The sequence below is a fragment of the Cyanistes caeruleus genome, chromosome 27 (assembly GCF_971803275.1).
Source record: "Cyanistes caeruleus chromosome 27, bCyaCae1.hap1.1, whole genome shotgun sequence".
Taxonomy (NCBI): Eukaryota; Metazoa; Chordata; class Aves; order Passeriformes; family Paridae; genus Cyanistes; species Cyanistes caeruleus.
Genome location: NC_141727.1, coordinates 1,159,237 through 1,172,837, shown reverse-complemented (window position 1 = coordinate 1,172,837; position 13,601 = coordinate 1,159,237). Strand labels below are relative to the sequence as shown.

The 13,601-nt window shown below is 47.8% G+C and overlaps 1 protein-coding gene across 3 annotated transcripts in view; it reads left to right on the top strand.

The window, feature by feature from the left end:
• MYO1D (myosin ID) overlaps positions 1–13,601 on the top strand; it is a 154,394-nt gene that overhangs the window by 32,012 nt on the left and 108,781 nt on the right. For all 3 annotated transcript variants that reach the window (XM_086864747.1, XM_086864750.1, XM_086864748.1), the window contains exons 2-9: positions 3,964–4,172; positions 5,361–5,454; positions 6,816–6,981; positions 8,667–8,720; positions 9,581–9,676; positions 10,749–10,865; positions 12,043–12,246; positions 13,409–13,554. In XM_086864747.1, coding sequence (XP_086720873.1) covers positions 3,964–4,172; positions 5,361–5,454; positions 6,816–6,981; positions 8,667–8,720; positions 9,581–9,676; positions 10,749–10,865; positions 12,043–12,246; positions 13,409–13,554 — 1,086 coding nt within the window. The remainder of the gene's footprint in view (positions 1–3,963; positions 4,173–5,360; positions 5,455–6,815; positions 6,982–8,666; positions 8,721–9,580; positions 9,677–10,748; positions 10,866–12,042; positions 12,247–13,408; positions 13,555–13,601) is intronic.

Sequence of the window (13,601 nt, the reverse complement as noted above, 5' to 3'; positions counted from 1 at the left end):
GTTAGTGAGGAGCCGTTTGCCCAGGGCTGGCAGTGCTCCCCCAAGGGCTCTTTGGCTTCTGGAGCAGAGGAGTTGCATGTCAATGATTAATTAGGAATTCCCTGTGTGATGTGAGTGCTTTAGCAGGGTGGCCTGGCGGGCGTCTTTGTGTAACGGTCCGGTACTGCAGATGTTGTTTGGGAGTGTGGGTTCCAAGTCTTGCCAACTAACTTTTCTTTATTTATACTGAGTGCATTTGAAGTTGCATCATTTCCTCGGTAAGTTTTATTTTTGACTGGAGTGTTTGTCAGGTGGGGAAAATCCTAAATATGAGTGCTCTCTGGTGGTGGAGATTTCTGCTTCAGTGTTCCCATTTCTGCAGTGTATTTTCCAAGAGCAACTGCATGTGAATATATCTTGTCTGGACTTAAAGATCCTTTTTTTCAACTCCTTTACCTAAAAATAAAAGCTACAAAACAAAGTAAAAGCTTTTTTCTTGCCTTAGTGGACTTCTTTCCTAGAGAAGAATTTTTCTGCCTCAAAATGATTTATATTCTGTGACTCACTGGTTTTTATTTTCTCATTATCAATTGATGTTTTAATGAGGTAATAGAAACTTCTTATGAGAGAGTTGATGTTCCTCCTCAAAATAACTCACAAGGATTAAATACTGTGAATTGCTTTTTGGCTGCTGAGCTACTGGAGAGAGGGGACTGAGGGGAGACTCAGTGGGGCTGCAGCTCCTCCCCAGGGACAGCTCCAATCTCTGCTCCCTGTGACAGGGACAGGGCCCAGGGAATGGCTGGAGCTGTTCCAGGGGAATCTGGGATGGTGATCAGGGCAAGGTTCTTCCCCCAGAGGTGCTGGCACTGCCCAGGTTCCCCAGGGAATGGTCCCGGCCCCGAGGCTGCCAGAGCTCCAGGAGAGCTTGGACAGCACTGCCTGTCTGTGCAGGCCAGGAGTTGGATTGGATGATTCCTGGGGGTTCCTTTCCACTCAGGATGCTCCATGATTCCATGACATTGATACAGAAAAGATTCAAATAGAACTATTGCAGGAAAATGTTTTCTTGATGTGACTTCCATGAGATACAAAACAAGCTTTGACCCAGGAGTGGGTCCTGGGGTTTCTTTTATTAAGGAACTTTTTTTTTTATCAAGGAACTGCAGTGGTGTTGTTTTGAGTAACAAAACCCCAGTTCTGTGTGTTACACCTCACACTGATTCGTGGTCTTGTTTTGTGACCCTGCCCTGCAGAGGAATCATGGGTTTAACACAGCTCCCCATTTGCACTGCAAATTGTGGGTTGTTTTCTTAAGCTTTCCTGAGCTCTCCATGGGCAAGGCAAACCCGGCTCTCCCAGCAGAGTCATGCAGCAAGGAAAAGAGGCCCTGCTGTTTCTGACCACGCTCAGGGATGAAAAGGGGCTTTATCAGCAGCAAGGGGCGAGGAGCTGGAGCTCCTGGTGGGAACATCTGAGCACAGCTCTGCAATTTTAACTCTGGTGCTAGGAAATAAAGAGAAATTAACTGAGATGTAAATGGGGGTGCCATTTGTTCATAAACTCTGTATACCCAAAGCCAGGCTGGAGAGGTGCCTGTTTGTCAAGCCTGGAGACAGATCCTTCTTCCCACTCATCTCCATCTGCCTTTTGCCACAGAGCTGAAGACACAACTCATCAGAGCCCAGTAAAGCCTTTAAGAACTTGGCTTGGAGGCCCAGTGTGGGATCTGTCATCTGAGCTGAGCTGTGGCAGGCAGGATGTGAGCCTGCTGCCTGTGCCAGCATCCCAGCTGGAACCCTCTGGAGTGGGGGCTCCGCAGGGACAGGGTGGCAGGGCCAGATCTGGAGGTTCTGCTTAGAGGCAGAGGGTGCTGGCACTGCCCAGGCTCCCCAGGGAATGGTCCCGGCCCCGAGGCTGCCAGAGCTCCAGGAGAGCTTGGACAGAGCTCCAGGAATGCCCAGGCTGGGATTGTTGGAGTGTCTGGACAGGCCAGGGGTGGGACTGGATGATCCTTGGGGGGTCTCTTTCCACTCAGGACATTTCCTGATTTTATGATTCACTCAGGGACGCTGAACTGTCACGGGAGGAAACTGAAACTGGGCTCTGGCAATGCAGGTTTACATAATTCATTACTTAAGGAAGAGGTCAGAGTATTGGGTGCTGTGATGGTGCCTTGGCACGACACTGCAGCAGGAATGGCCTTTATTTCTTTATTTCTCCTCAGCTAAAACAACCCCCCTCACCCCCTCTGTGGCCATGAACCCTCCAGCTGCTCATGGGACTTAAAACCTCTTCCACAATCTGCTGGATCTTTATTTTCAGCATCAGCAGTGCCTTGAGCAGCAGTTCTGTGCTGCTGGGCAGGGACTTGGGAGAGCAGGCTTGGTGTCCATTGGGTAATTCACCTTTTTGGGGTGTCCATCTCCAGAGGTGGGGATGATTCTGCTCATTGTCATGTCCTTGTGGTTTCCATTACATATTGATGTCCCAGTGTGACTTGATCTCCTTAATACCAACAGGGTTTTGTGGGTTTGGTTTTTCAAGTTCTCCTCTGTGTATGCAGAGTCCCTCATGGGCTTCCAGCCTGGTAACTGATCCCTTTGCACTTCTACCTGTTCAGGATCTGGCAAAAAATTAAGATTAGGGGTATTGGTATTGTTAATTATCTTGATCATTTCTAAAACATTACTGGTACCTTTCAAACAGCATATATCTCAAAAATGAAAAATATCTTTGCGTTTTTAAGCTCATTTGGGAAATGCATATCAGGATACCTTCAGTTAAAAGTGATGTAGGAACAAGAGGATGTTTTGCCATTCTCGTGTCTTCCCAGTGCAGTGTTCCAAGAGGAAGCTGGAGTGGGAGGCACCAACACTTCTAGAAAGTGGAATGCTGGTTGCTGGATGATATTCCTTGAGTTTTATTACACCTGCTAAAAACTGAGGCTGCCAAGATGCTGCAGAAAATTCTCAAATGAACAATAGAAAATGTCAGAGCTGTCACCACATGGGGGTGGTAATAAATTCAATAAAGTCATGCTGGAATTTATGCCGGAGTCCATCAGGATTGGAGGCTCCCGAGCTCTGTGGAGGGGTTCTGGTGCCACCTAATGTCTCGAGGTTTAAATACAGCTGCAGACAGGGATTGGTGCTGGAAATCCAGGGTTTGTGTGTAGATCCCTAGACCTGTTGTCCTTTCTCCTCCTGAGAAACAAATGCTGTGTGAATTCCTCAGCTGTTAATCTGGAATTACTCTGAGCACTCCTCATAGGTAACTTTCAATAAAATGGGAGTTTGTTTGGAAACATCTTCTACCTTAAACATTTTTGTTAAACTAACATCAAGTTATTTTCTGTCTTGTTTGCAGAAAGAATTGAAGAGCCAGGTAGGGATAGGAATGATGTCATTTAGGGTTGTTTGCACACATTCTTAGAAATTTTTTCTCTCTGGTGTAGCAGCAGTGATGATACTGAAGTGCCTTCCAGCAAAAAGGACTCATTGCTAGAGCTGAGAGGCTGCAATTCCCTTCTGTTTTTGTTTACTTTCAAGTGTGATTAGACCTCTCAGTGAGGACTTCAGAACTTCTGCTCCTCTGGCCTGAGCTGGGCCATGGACAAGTACAGAATGAGAAAAAGAATTTTCCTATAAATGCCCTTTATGAAGCAGATTAGATTTGCTGCTCACACTTGCGTTCACTTATTGTCAGTTGTAGAAACTGTAAATTCCACATCACGTATCTGGAAGTGGAACAGAGGTAGAAATGTCCTTTGTAGGTGGTGGAACTCCAAGGCAGCCCTAGGTCATTGTCCTTGTGCCCTCGGGTCTCTGCTGTGGTGCCATCCCTGCTTGAGGATGTCCAGAGCTGGGGTTTTATTGTGTTTCCATGGGTGATGGATGGAAGAGTTCACCTGATGGCCTGGGCAGCTGCCTGTCCTGAACCTCTGCATTTGTCTGATTTCTGCCATTTGTCTCCTCTGGGCAGGTTCGAGAAGGGCCGGATTTACACCTTTATTGGGGAGGTGGTTGTTTCCATGAATCCTTACAAGAACCTGAACATCTACGGGCGGGACATGATCGAGCAGTACAAGGGCAGGGAGCTCTACGAGAGGCCTCCCCACCTCTTTGCCATCGCTGATGCTGCTTACAAAGCCATGAAGAGACGATCCAAAGACACCTGCATTGTCATCTCAGGTAGGCTGGGAGGGCTCTGCATGGTGATGAGCACTTGAGCCCTGTGAAATTCCAGGCGGAAGGAGAATAATGATTTGGCTAATGACAGCGTTTTATAAAAGAAACTTCATTAATCTTAAAGCTGCTCATTTGCATTTGAATCCAACCGGCACAATTATTTCTTATCTCATTCAAGAGCTGGTGCCAGCCAGGAGCTGGATCTGTGCCTGTGGTGGGGGGGAAGTGTGAGGAGGAGCCCTGTGTCTGCTCCAGAGAGTGACCTGAGATCAGCAGAGCTGGGATCAGCAGAGCTGGGATCAGTTGTGACCTGGGATCAGCAGAGCTGGGATCAGTGGAGCTGGGATCAGTGGAGCTGGGATCAGTTGTGACCTGGGATCAGCAGAGCTGGGATCAGTTGTGACCTGGGATCAGCAGAGCTGGGATCAGTGGAGCTGGGATCAGTGGAGCTGGGATCAGGTGTGACCTGGGATCAGGTGTGACCTGGAATCAGGAGAGCTGGGATCAGGAGTGACCTGGGATCAGGAGAGCTGGGATCAGGAGTGACCTGGGATCAGCACAGCTGGGATCAGCAGAGCTGGGTTCAGCAGAGCTTGGATCAGCAGAGCTGGGTTCAGCACAGCTGGGATCAGCACAGTTGGGATCAGCACGGCTGGAATCAGCAGAACTGTGCTTGTCTCTCCTGAGGAGCTGCTGATTTTTGTCTCTGCCCTGACTGGCCGCTGTTTGTTCCCTGCTCCATTGGAAAGGCCGTGGCTCCAGCAGTGGGAGAAGGGCTGGTACCACAGTGATCCCTGACTGGATCCTGGCACTTTGTTTCCTTGATGTCCCCGTGCTTGGGCAGCTCTGAAAGGAGAGAGCCCCAGGCTGGGGTGCTGAACAGTGGCCCCTTGTGCTGCTGCAAGCCAGCCTTTCTCCTCTAACAATATTCCTTTGATCCTCTGTGTGCCAGCCCCTTTCCCGACCTGTGCAATCTCACAGCACAATTGCTCAAAGTCAGCCCAGCAGCAGCAGCAGCAGCCAGGCAGGGTTATGGCTGTTTAGAAAACGTCCCAAGTGCACACAAAGATTGCTTTAAAAAGGAAAAATCAAACCACCCAGGCACTGTTGGGGTAGAATTGAGATCTGCTGTCTGATGATTTGTTTTGCTTTTTTTCATCTGTTTGGTCACTGTGGTGTTTCTGCCCCCAGGTGAAAGCGGGGCTGGGAAAACTGAGGCCAGTAAATACATAATGCAGTACATAGCAGCCATCACTAACCCTGGCCAGAGGGCTGAGGTGGAGAGGTAAGGCTTGGGCTGGAAAAGAAGGGAAATTCTCCTGTTCTCCTGCTTGTGGATCTCTTTCTATGGGCTGTGTAGTACCACATTATCAGCTGGTCTCTTGTACATGCTGATTTATACTTAACTTTTTCAGGTAATGCTGTTACTCTGGGAATTTTGCAGTATTAGTTGCTGAAGTCACATTGAAATGTTTATTTTGAAAGTTCAAACTTTCAAAATCAAAACAGCATCAAGAAATACCATCCAGCCAATATAAACTATCCAATGGCAGAACTCAATGATTTTAGAGTTCTTTGCCAACTTAAATGATTCTAAATCACTTTTCCTGGGGCAAATTGCCTGAAATTTGGGTGGGCTAGAATACCACGTGGAGTGCAAGGAGTGTATTGCATGACCTTCCAGGCTGACATGATTCTGAATTGCAAAATGTCCCTCTCTGTCCTGAGTAAAAGTTTTGGAGCAAAGAATGTGATTTTCTGCAGAAACAAACTTAAATCTACCCTGAATTAATTTTGAAAATGACTTTAAAAAGAGTTCAGAAAATTGGTTTCAGAATTCAAATGTGTATAGAAACTGAATTTCTAGTGCTGATTTCATGGTGGGGGTCTGGTCTTTGAACCAAGGAGCATTTGCTTCCTCTGAGGAGCGTTGCTGACAGCTCCCAGCTGATTTCCCACGGGTTTGCTGATGTTATCCACATCTGCCCAAATCTGCCCTCAACCAGCATCACTGCTGTCATTGAATTCTTCTGGAGGAATGGCTGTGAAAAAAAATCCTGTGGTGCGAGTGTTGAGGTCTTACTCTGTTTCCTTTTCCATCCATCCATCCATCCATCATCCATCCATCCATCCATCATCCATCCATCCATCATCCATCCATCCATCATCCATCCATCCCTCCATCCATCATCCATCCATCCATCATCCATCATCATCCATCCATCCATCCATCATCCATCCATCCATCATCCATCCATCCATCCATCCATCCATCATCCATCCATCATCCATCCATCCATCCATCCATCATCCATCATCCATCCATCATCCATCCATCCATCATCCATCCATCATCCATCCATCCATCCATCATCCATCCATCCATCCATCCATCCATCCATCCATCATCCATCCATCCATCCATCCATCATCCATCCATCCATCCATCATCCATCCATCCATCCATCATCCATCCATCATCCATCCATCCATCCATCCATCCATCCATCATCCATCCATCCATCATCCATCCATCATCCATCCATCCATCCATCCATCCATCCATCCATCATCCATCCATCCATCCATCCATCCATCCATCCATCCATCATCCATCCATCATCCATCCATCCATCCCTGCTGCAGAGTGAAGAACATCCTGCTGAAATCCAATTGTGTGTTGGAGGCCTTTGGCAACGCCAAAACAAACCGCAACGACAATTCCAGCCGGTTTGGAAAATACATGGACATCAACTTTGATTTCAAGGGAGACCCCATAGGTGGGCACATCAATAATTACCTGCTAGAAAAGGTAAGGCACCCTCCCTTACAGGGTTACAGTCTTTGCTGCAGTTACTTTTGCAGTCTGGGCTTTGCCAGTAGAAAGTTTTCCATTGAAACATGTACAGCAGGTGAGGTATGAGGGCATGGAAAATAAATCCATGGCTTAACTTTTCCTCAGGAGTCAGGAAAGCCACTGCAGTGCTGTCAGTGGCCTATTCCTGGAGCACCCCAACTTCCAGAGCTCACCAGCAACAGGGCTGTGTTACCCAAAGGATTTTGGGGGGGGGGCTGTGTGAAGTTTAATCTCAGTTTTTATTTGGATATAATTTACCCTCTGCACAGCTCCTGTTTTGTAACTCCAGAGCCGTAGGGAGCAAGTGTGCTTGAGAAGTGTTATCTTGGAATAACGCCACAGCCTTGGGTGAGCTGTTGGTAGCGTTGTTTTTATATATTCCAAGTGATCCTGAGCATAATTATTTTTTTTCATGTCATTAAATGGTGTCTGAAAACATTGGAATATGCAAAACTGGAGAACTCAGGCGTGAGCCGTTAACAGTTCTTGCTGTGTGAGGCATGTCTGGCTTTGATTATGTGTTTGACCACATCTGCCAACACCCTGTTTTGTTTGTGTTTCTTTTTTACTTCTCCCCTTATTTCCCTGAAGTCTATTTTCAGAATAAACACTTTATTTTAAAAAACAAAACAACAAACCCAAACATTTAACTTGGGATACTTTGATGTAAAAAGAGGGCTGGGACTGCAGCTGCAGTGACTTAAATCCTGATGATTTATTTATCCTGATTGTTTATTTCATATTCTTGACTTCTCCCAAGTTAAATTTGTTTCCATTTGAAAGTGGAGGCTCTGGCCCAAATACAAGCAGTAACAGAAAGTGGCTTTGCAGGAGCACATCGAATCATGGAATATCCTGGGTTGGAAGGGACCCACCAGGATCATCCAGTGCAGCTCCTGGTCCTGCCCAGACCCCCCAACAATCCCACCCTGTTCATCCCTGGAGCTCTGTCCAAGCTCTCCTGGAGCTCTGGCAGCCTCAGGGCCGGGGCCATTCCCTGGGGAACCTGGGCAGTGCCAGCACCTCTGGGGGAAGAACCTTGCCCTGATACCCAACCTGACCCTCCCCAGCACAGCTTTGTTCCTCATCACTCCTCAGAGTTCAAACTTGTAGCATAAAATAGGGCTTGTTGACTGAATGTCTGCTGCATTTAACCCTTTTTTGTGCTGTTTTACTCTGGTCTGGAATGAGGATTTTGGAATGGAGCTATGGCTCTCTAAAACAGGGCCCTTGTGTCAGAGCATTCCCTTGTGAGCTGGGTGCTGTGGACAGCCTGTCCTGGGGGTGTAGGAGTGGTGACCACCAGGCCCTGAGCATTTATTTGTAGCCACAGAGTCCTGGTTTTCATTTCCAGTGATTAAATAATTCTAAAACTAAAATGCCATTTTATTTGACTGTTCCATGAAAGCAGCCCTGTGGTTCCCACATGGGATTCCTGGGTGGAAGTAGGACATTGCAGCTGTTACACAAGCTGGTCCTTTTGACTGTAGACCTCAAGCTCCAGGGTCACACGTGTGTGATGGTGCTCCCAAGAGCCTGAGTGTGAGATGGGGTTGATTTGGGGTGTCCTGGTGATGTGGGTGTCTGAGGGGAGGTGGTGATGTCCCACTAACACCCAGCTCTGTGTTTTGTTCCCCCAGTCCCGTGTGATCGTGCAGCAGCCCGGGGAACGAAGTTTCCACTCCTTCTACCAGGTTTGTGTTCCTTTGCTGCAGCAGTGACTCGTCCCCAGTTTCCCAGACACTTTGGGCAGAGCACTCAGATCTTTCACTCATGTGTTTTGCAGAGGGTTCCCTTTTGCAGCATCTTGGGTGATCTTGGGCTCTTCAGTTCTCTGTGGGGGCCTGGGCTGGGAGGGAGCCTGGGAAGATGGATTGTTTTCTATCCTCCAGTCCCATATTAACACATTTCTAAACTTAAGGGGAGGCTGACTAAACAAATATGGTAGGACATTGGACTTTGACTCACTGTTTTATTTGTAGCAAGCCTAATCCCTCTGTTTTCTCCTGAGGCCTTTAGTCCATATGGAAGTAATTTTATGACACCAAGTTTACTTTTTTGGTTTTTTGGATGTTCTTTAATGTCTTCCACATTGTGTGGTGGTTCCCTGTGTGTCCTTTGGGGGATATGGTCAGCCTATTAGTATAACCTTGATTCTGCACTGAGGGAAGGGGTGGTTTGTTTATTTTTTTCCCACTTTTTCAGTACTCCATGATGGCATGTTAGCACTTTCCTCGCTGATGTGTCATTTCCAGGAGGAAATGTCTCTGTGTGGGCAGCATGCTTGCCAAGGCACAGATGTGGCATGGCACAGTTGTGAACAGGTCTTTGAGGGGTTCAGCCTAGTTTTTATCCAGTTGTGACTCTGAAGGCCAGTGATCTGTGGTGGCAGAGCCCTGCACCAGTGCAGGCCCTGCATCTTGCACCTTGTGCTCCACATATTGCAGCAATTAATATTTTCATGACTTTGCTTGTCAAGCAGATGAATAAAAGACAGAAAAAAGAAGGATTTTATATTTTTCATTCACCATTTCTTAAAATTCTCTTCCTGCAGCTCCTGCAGGGAGGTTCTGAGCAGCTCCTGCGTTCTCTGCACCTCCAGAAGGATGCATCAGCCTACAGCTACATCTCCCCTGGGGCACAGCTCAAGGTGAGGGGTCTGAGGGACCCAGGGACAGCTTGACATTGGAAGTGCTGCTGGAAATGCTCAAAGCACTGCTGAGCTAGCAGAAGTTGAGATCAGTGGAGATGAATATGGAAAGGTGACACTGGTGTGCTGTTTGTAATGGAGTTTCTGGTGCTACAAAATAAAGCACGAGTGTACTTAGAATCATAGAAAATATATACCTGTACTCTGCTTAAAATACACAAATACATCTGTGCAATTGTCCACTTATAAACAGCAATAAAATGATTTATTAATAAATTCAGTTATGGATATTTGACCCATTACATTCCACACTCCGTAATGGGTACCTTAAACTGCCTTCTGGAGCAAAAAGCCAGAAGGACTCATTTTTTGCAGCAGGATCCTTGAGTTACTGAAGCACTGAGTCTTCATGTCTGACTTGTCCTCAAGGGGGAACTCTGAGCAGGAGAGAAGAGAACAAACCCATAAAGTTTTTAGACAACAAGATCCTGAACACTTCAGATACATCTGGAGTTGTCCCTAGTATGGTCCCTTTGAAGCAGGGTCCAGACCAAAGGCTCTCTGATTTCCTAGGTGCTTTTGTGAGATGTATTTTGGTACAGAAACCCAGAGACCTTCTCCCATGCCAGATGATTCTCTCTAAAAATGTGCATTGAAAACAAACCCAGGAGGCTGCAGGGAGAGAGGGACAGGCTGATCTTGAGAGAGGTGGAGAACAGAGATTTCCTGCTGGTTCTCTGCAGCCTCTGCTCAGAAGATCTGTGACTGCACAAATTGTCCCTGTTCTACTGGGATTTTTTATGAACTCTTTCTCAGCAAATTCCACTGGGAAATTTATTGTGCTGTGGTGGATTTCTGTGTCTCCTGCTGCCAGAATACGTGTGTGCAGTGCAGGGTACAGTGTCCAAGCACGCAAGATGGTATTGGAATATGCTGGGAAACCTCATGACAGTGTCTTGCCTCTGAGAAACATCAAAGTGCATCTCTGTTTCCCATGGGCTTGTGAAATCCTTGGTTCCTCACAGCTGACTTCCATTAAATCCCCCCATCCCAAACTTCTCTCTCCCCTCAGTGTTCCATCAATGACGGGGCTGAGTTCAAGGCTGTTGCTGATGCCATGAAGGTGATTGGTTTCAAGCAGGAGGAGATTCAGACTGTCTACAAAATCGTGGCAGCCATTCTGCACCTGGTGAGCTCCCTGCCCATGTGTATCCATCCCTGAACCCGTCCCTGGGCTGTTCCTCAGGAGGGCTTGTACTGCCAGCAGTTCTGATTTTCCTGCTGCAGAAGCCCCTGGAAGCTCTGGTGGCTGGGAAGGTGTGTCCAGTTCACAGCTCCAGCGGTGAGAGAAACTCTTTGCTGGGCATTGCAGTGATGATCACGTGTATTCCTGCATGTTCCAGATCCCAAATCAGACATAACACTAAGTGCTGAGAGCTGTTCAGTGTTCTGAAAAAGTGTTGGGGTTTGGCCATGAGGGGATAGGGAGCTTCTGTCCCTTGGTGCCCTCACACTCACCTTCACCACAGTGATTCTGCTTCACTTCATGGTGAAGGCTGAGCACAGGAAACACAGCAGCACTCTTAATTCTTTGTGTTCTGAGGCTGAGGAGATCCTTCCTTCTCCTGGATCCTCCTGGGAGCCACAGAGCCTCCTCCCCTGCCCAGTGCCCCTATAGCTCAGCTCTCATGTTTTCCCTGAGGAAAGAGGTGGGCAGGAGGAGGGTGGCGAAGAACAACTTTGTTCCAGTTCCTTCTCCTCCTTGGGATGGCAGTGCTGGGAAGGAAGTGAGGCAGAGCTGAGTAGGGCTGTGTAGGCAGGCTGGGGGACAACCCTCTGCTGTGGATCACCAAGGGCTGTCACTGCTTAATCCTGGCACAGAAGGTACCCAGGAGCAGAGCTGTGGTGGTGGGGTGCTGCCAGTCCAGCCTCACTGGCACTGACCTCTCAGCCTCCCCATGCCATTCCCACTCCCTCTGTGGCAGTCACACTGCCAGGGGAACTGCAGCCAGTGGTTTCATGGTGAGCTGCAGTAAAGACAAATGCTGCATCCAGCATTTGCATACATGGTGCAGTTCCCCATCCCTGGACTCTGAATACTGGGATGGTGTTTGATTAAATCTCAGGAAGTGTTTGATGTCATTTGTCCCAAAAGCTGAGCTGAGCACTGAGCAGGAATGCTTTGCTGTGAGAAAGTCTTTGCTGCTCTCACTGACGTTGGAGGTTTGAAGGTGTGGATATGCAAGACCCACCTTCCAGTGTGGCAGGAGATTTGCAGCCTGGAATAGCAGGTGGAAAATGGATGGACTTGGGGTGTGCTGTTCCCTGCTAGTAAAGGGCAGATGGAGAAATGCTGCTGATTGCAGGGGAACCTGAAATTTTCTGTGGATGGAGACACTCCCATCATTGAGAACAGCAAGGTGGTGTCGGTGATCGCTGACCTCCTGTCCACCAAGGCCGAGCTGGTGGAGAAGGCGCTGCTGTTCCGGACGGTGGCCACGGGCAGGGACATCATCGACAAACAGCACACGGAGCAGGAGGCCACCTACGGCAGAGACGCCTTTGCAAAGGTGAGTTCAGTCCCCTTCCTCTGCACAGGTGTGTGACACTCAGCCAGCCACATCTCTGCTGCCTTTGTCCATGGCTTGAGGTGTGCAGCAAAGAACGTTGGTGCCCGAGGGAGGCATTGCTGCCAGAACTGCACATTTTCCAGTGCTCAGTCCCAGGAGGATTCCGGGTGGGTCAATAAGCACAGGGCTTGCTGTACATCCTGCAGATTTCTCTCTGAACCTATGTGCTCCTGAGTTCTGTGGGTGTCTGTGGCACCTCCCCATCCCTGCCCTTCCAGCAGGGATCCAGCTCCCACAGCCAGCACTGCCAGGCACACCAAGGAGGGGACAGGCTGCAGGCTGGGCTTGCATCTGCAAATGTGTCATACAGGGAGGAATTTTCTCTGAAATGGGATCCCCTCAGCTTCATTTTGCAGTTAAATTCAAAGAGTAGAGAGTGGAACTGTAACATCTAGAATTCAGGTTGGAAACACAAAGTGTTATTTTTTTATTGTTTTTTTTAAAGAATTATAGAATGGCTTGGGTTGAAGGGGACTTAAAGACCATCTTGTTCCAACCCCCTGCCATGAGCAGGGACACCTTCCATGGGAAAAGTGAGTATTGATAGCAGGAGTGACAATTGTTCCTCCTTTGCTAAGAGATCAAATTATAAGGGAGGAATGGACAAAGTTATGAAGGCCATTGATTATTAACTTGACTTCTTTTCCGGAGATAATGTTCCAAAACCCAGCTTCACAGCTCATTTTGAACATGAAGACTTTGAAGACGCCTCTGCCTACAGAACATTATCTTTGTGAAAGGTGAACAGGATTATTTTCCTGTCATTGTGTTCAGTTGTTGAGTTTCTGTGACTGACCTCTCTCTTGCTCTTCACTATTGTTAAATAATTCTCAGGAATGGTACTTATTAGGCAGCTGAAAAGCTGACTGGAATCAAATTAGGGAACTGCTGCACCCAGTGACCTCACTGGGATTTCGACTTGGTATAAATGAGTTTCGGAAGAAAGAAAAGAAATACTTCCATAGAATATTTTCTCTAGTCAGGAGCTTTCAGCAGAACATGACCTGCAGCTTTTTTGGAGGCCTGGAATGAGCTGTGTTGAATTTCCTGGGAAGAGCTGAGGCAGGTGCAGGCAGGAGCTCTCAGTCTGTGTTTCCTGCAGGCCATTTACGAGCGTCTCTTCTGCTGGATCGTGACACACATCAATGATGTCATCGAGGTGAAGAACTACGACACCACAGTGCATGGCAAGAACACAGTCATTGGGGTCCTGGATATCTATGGCTTCGAGATATTTGACAATAACAGGTGAGCCACTTTCTAAAGCCCAGTGTTGTGCCCTCGCCTTTCCCAGA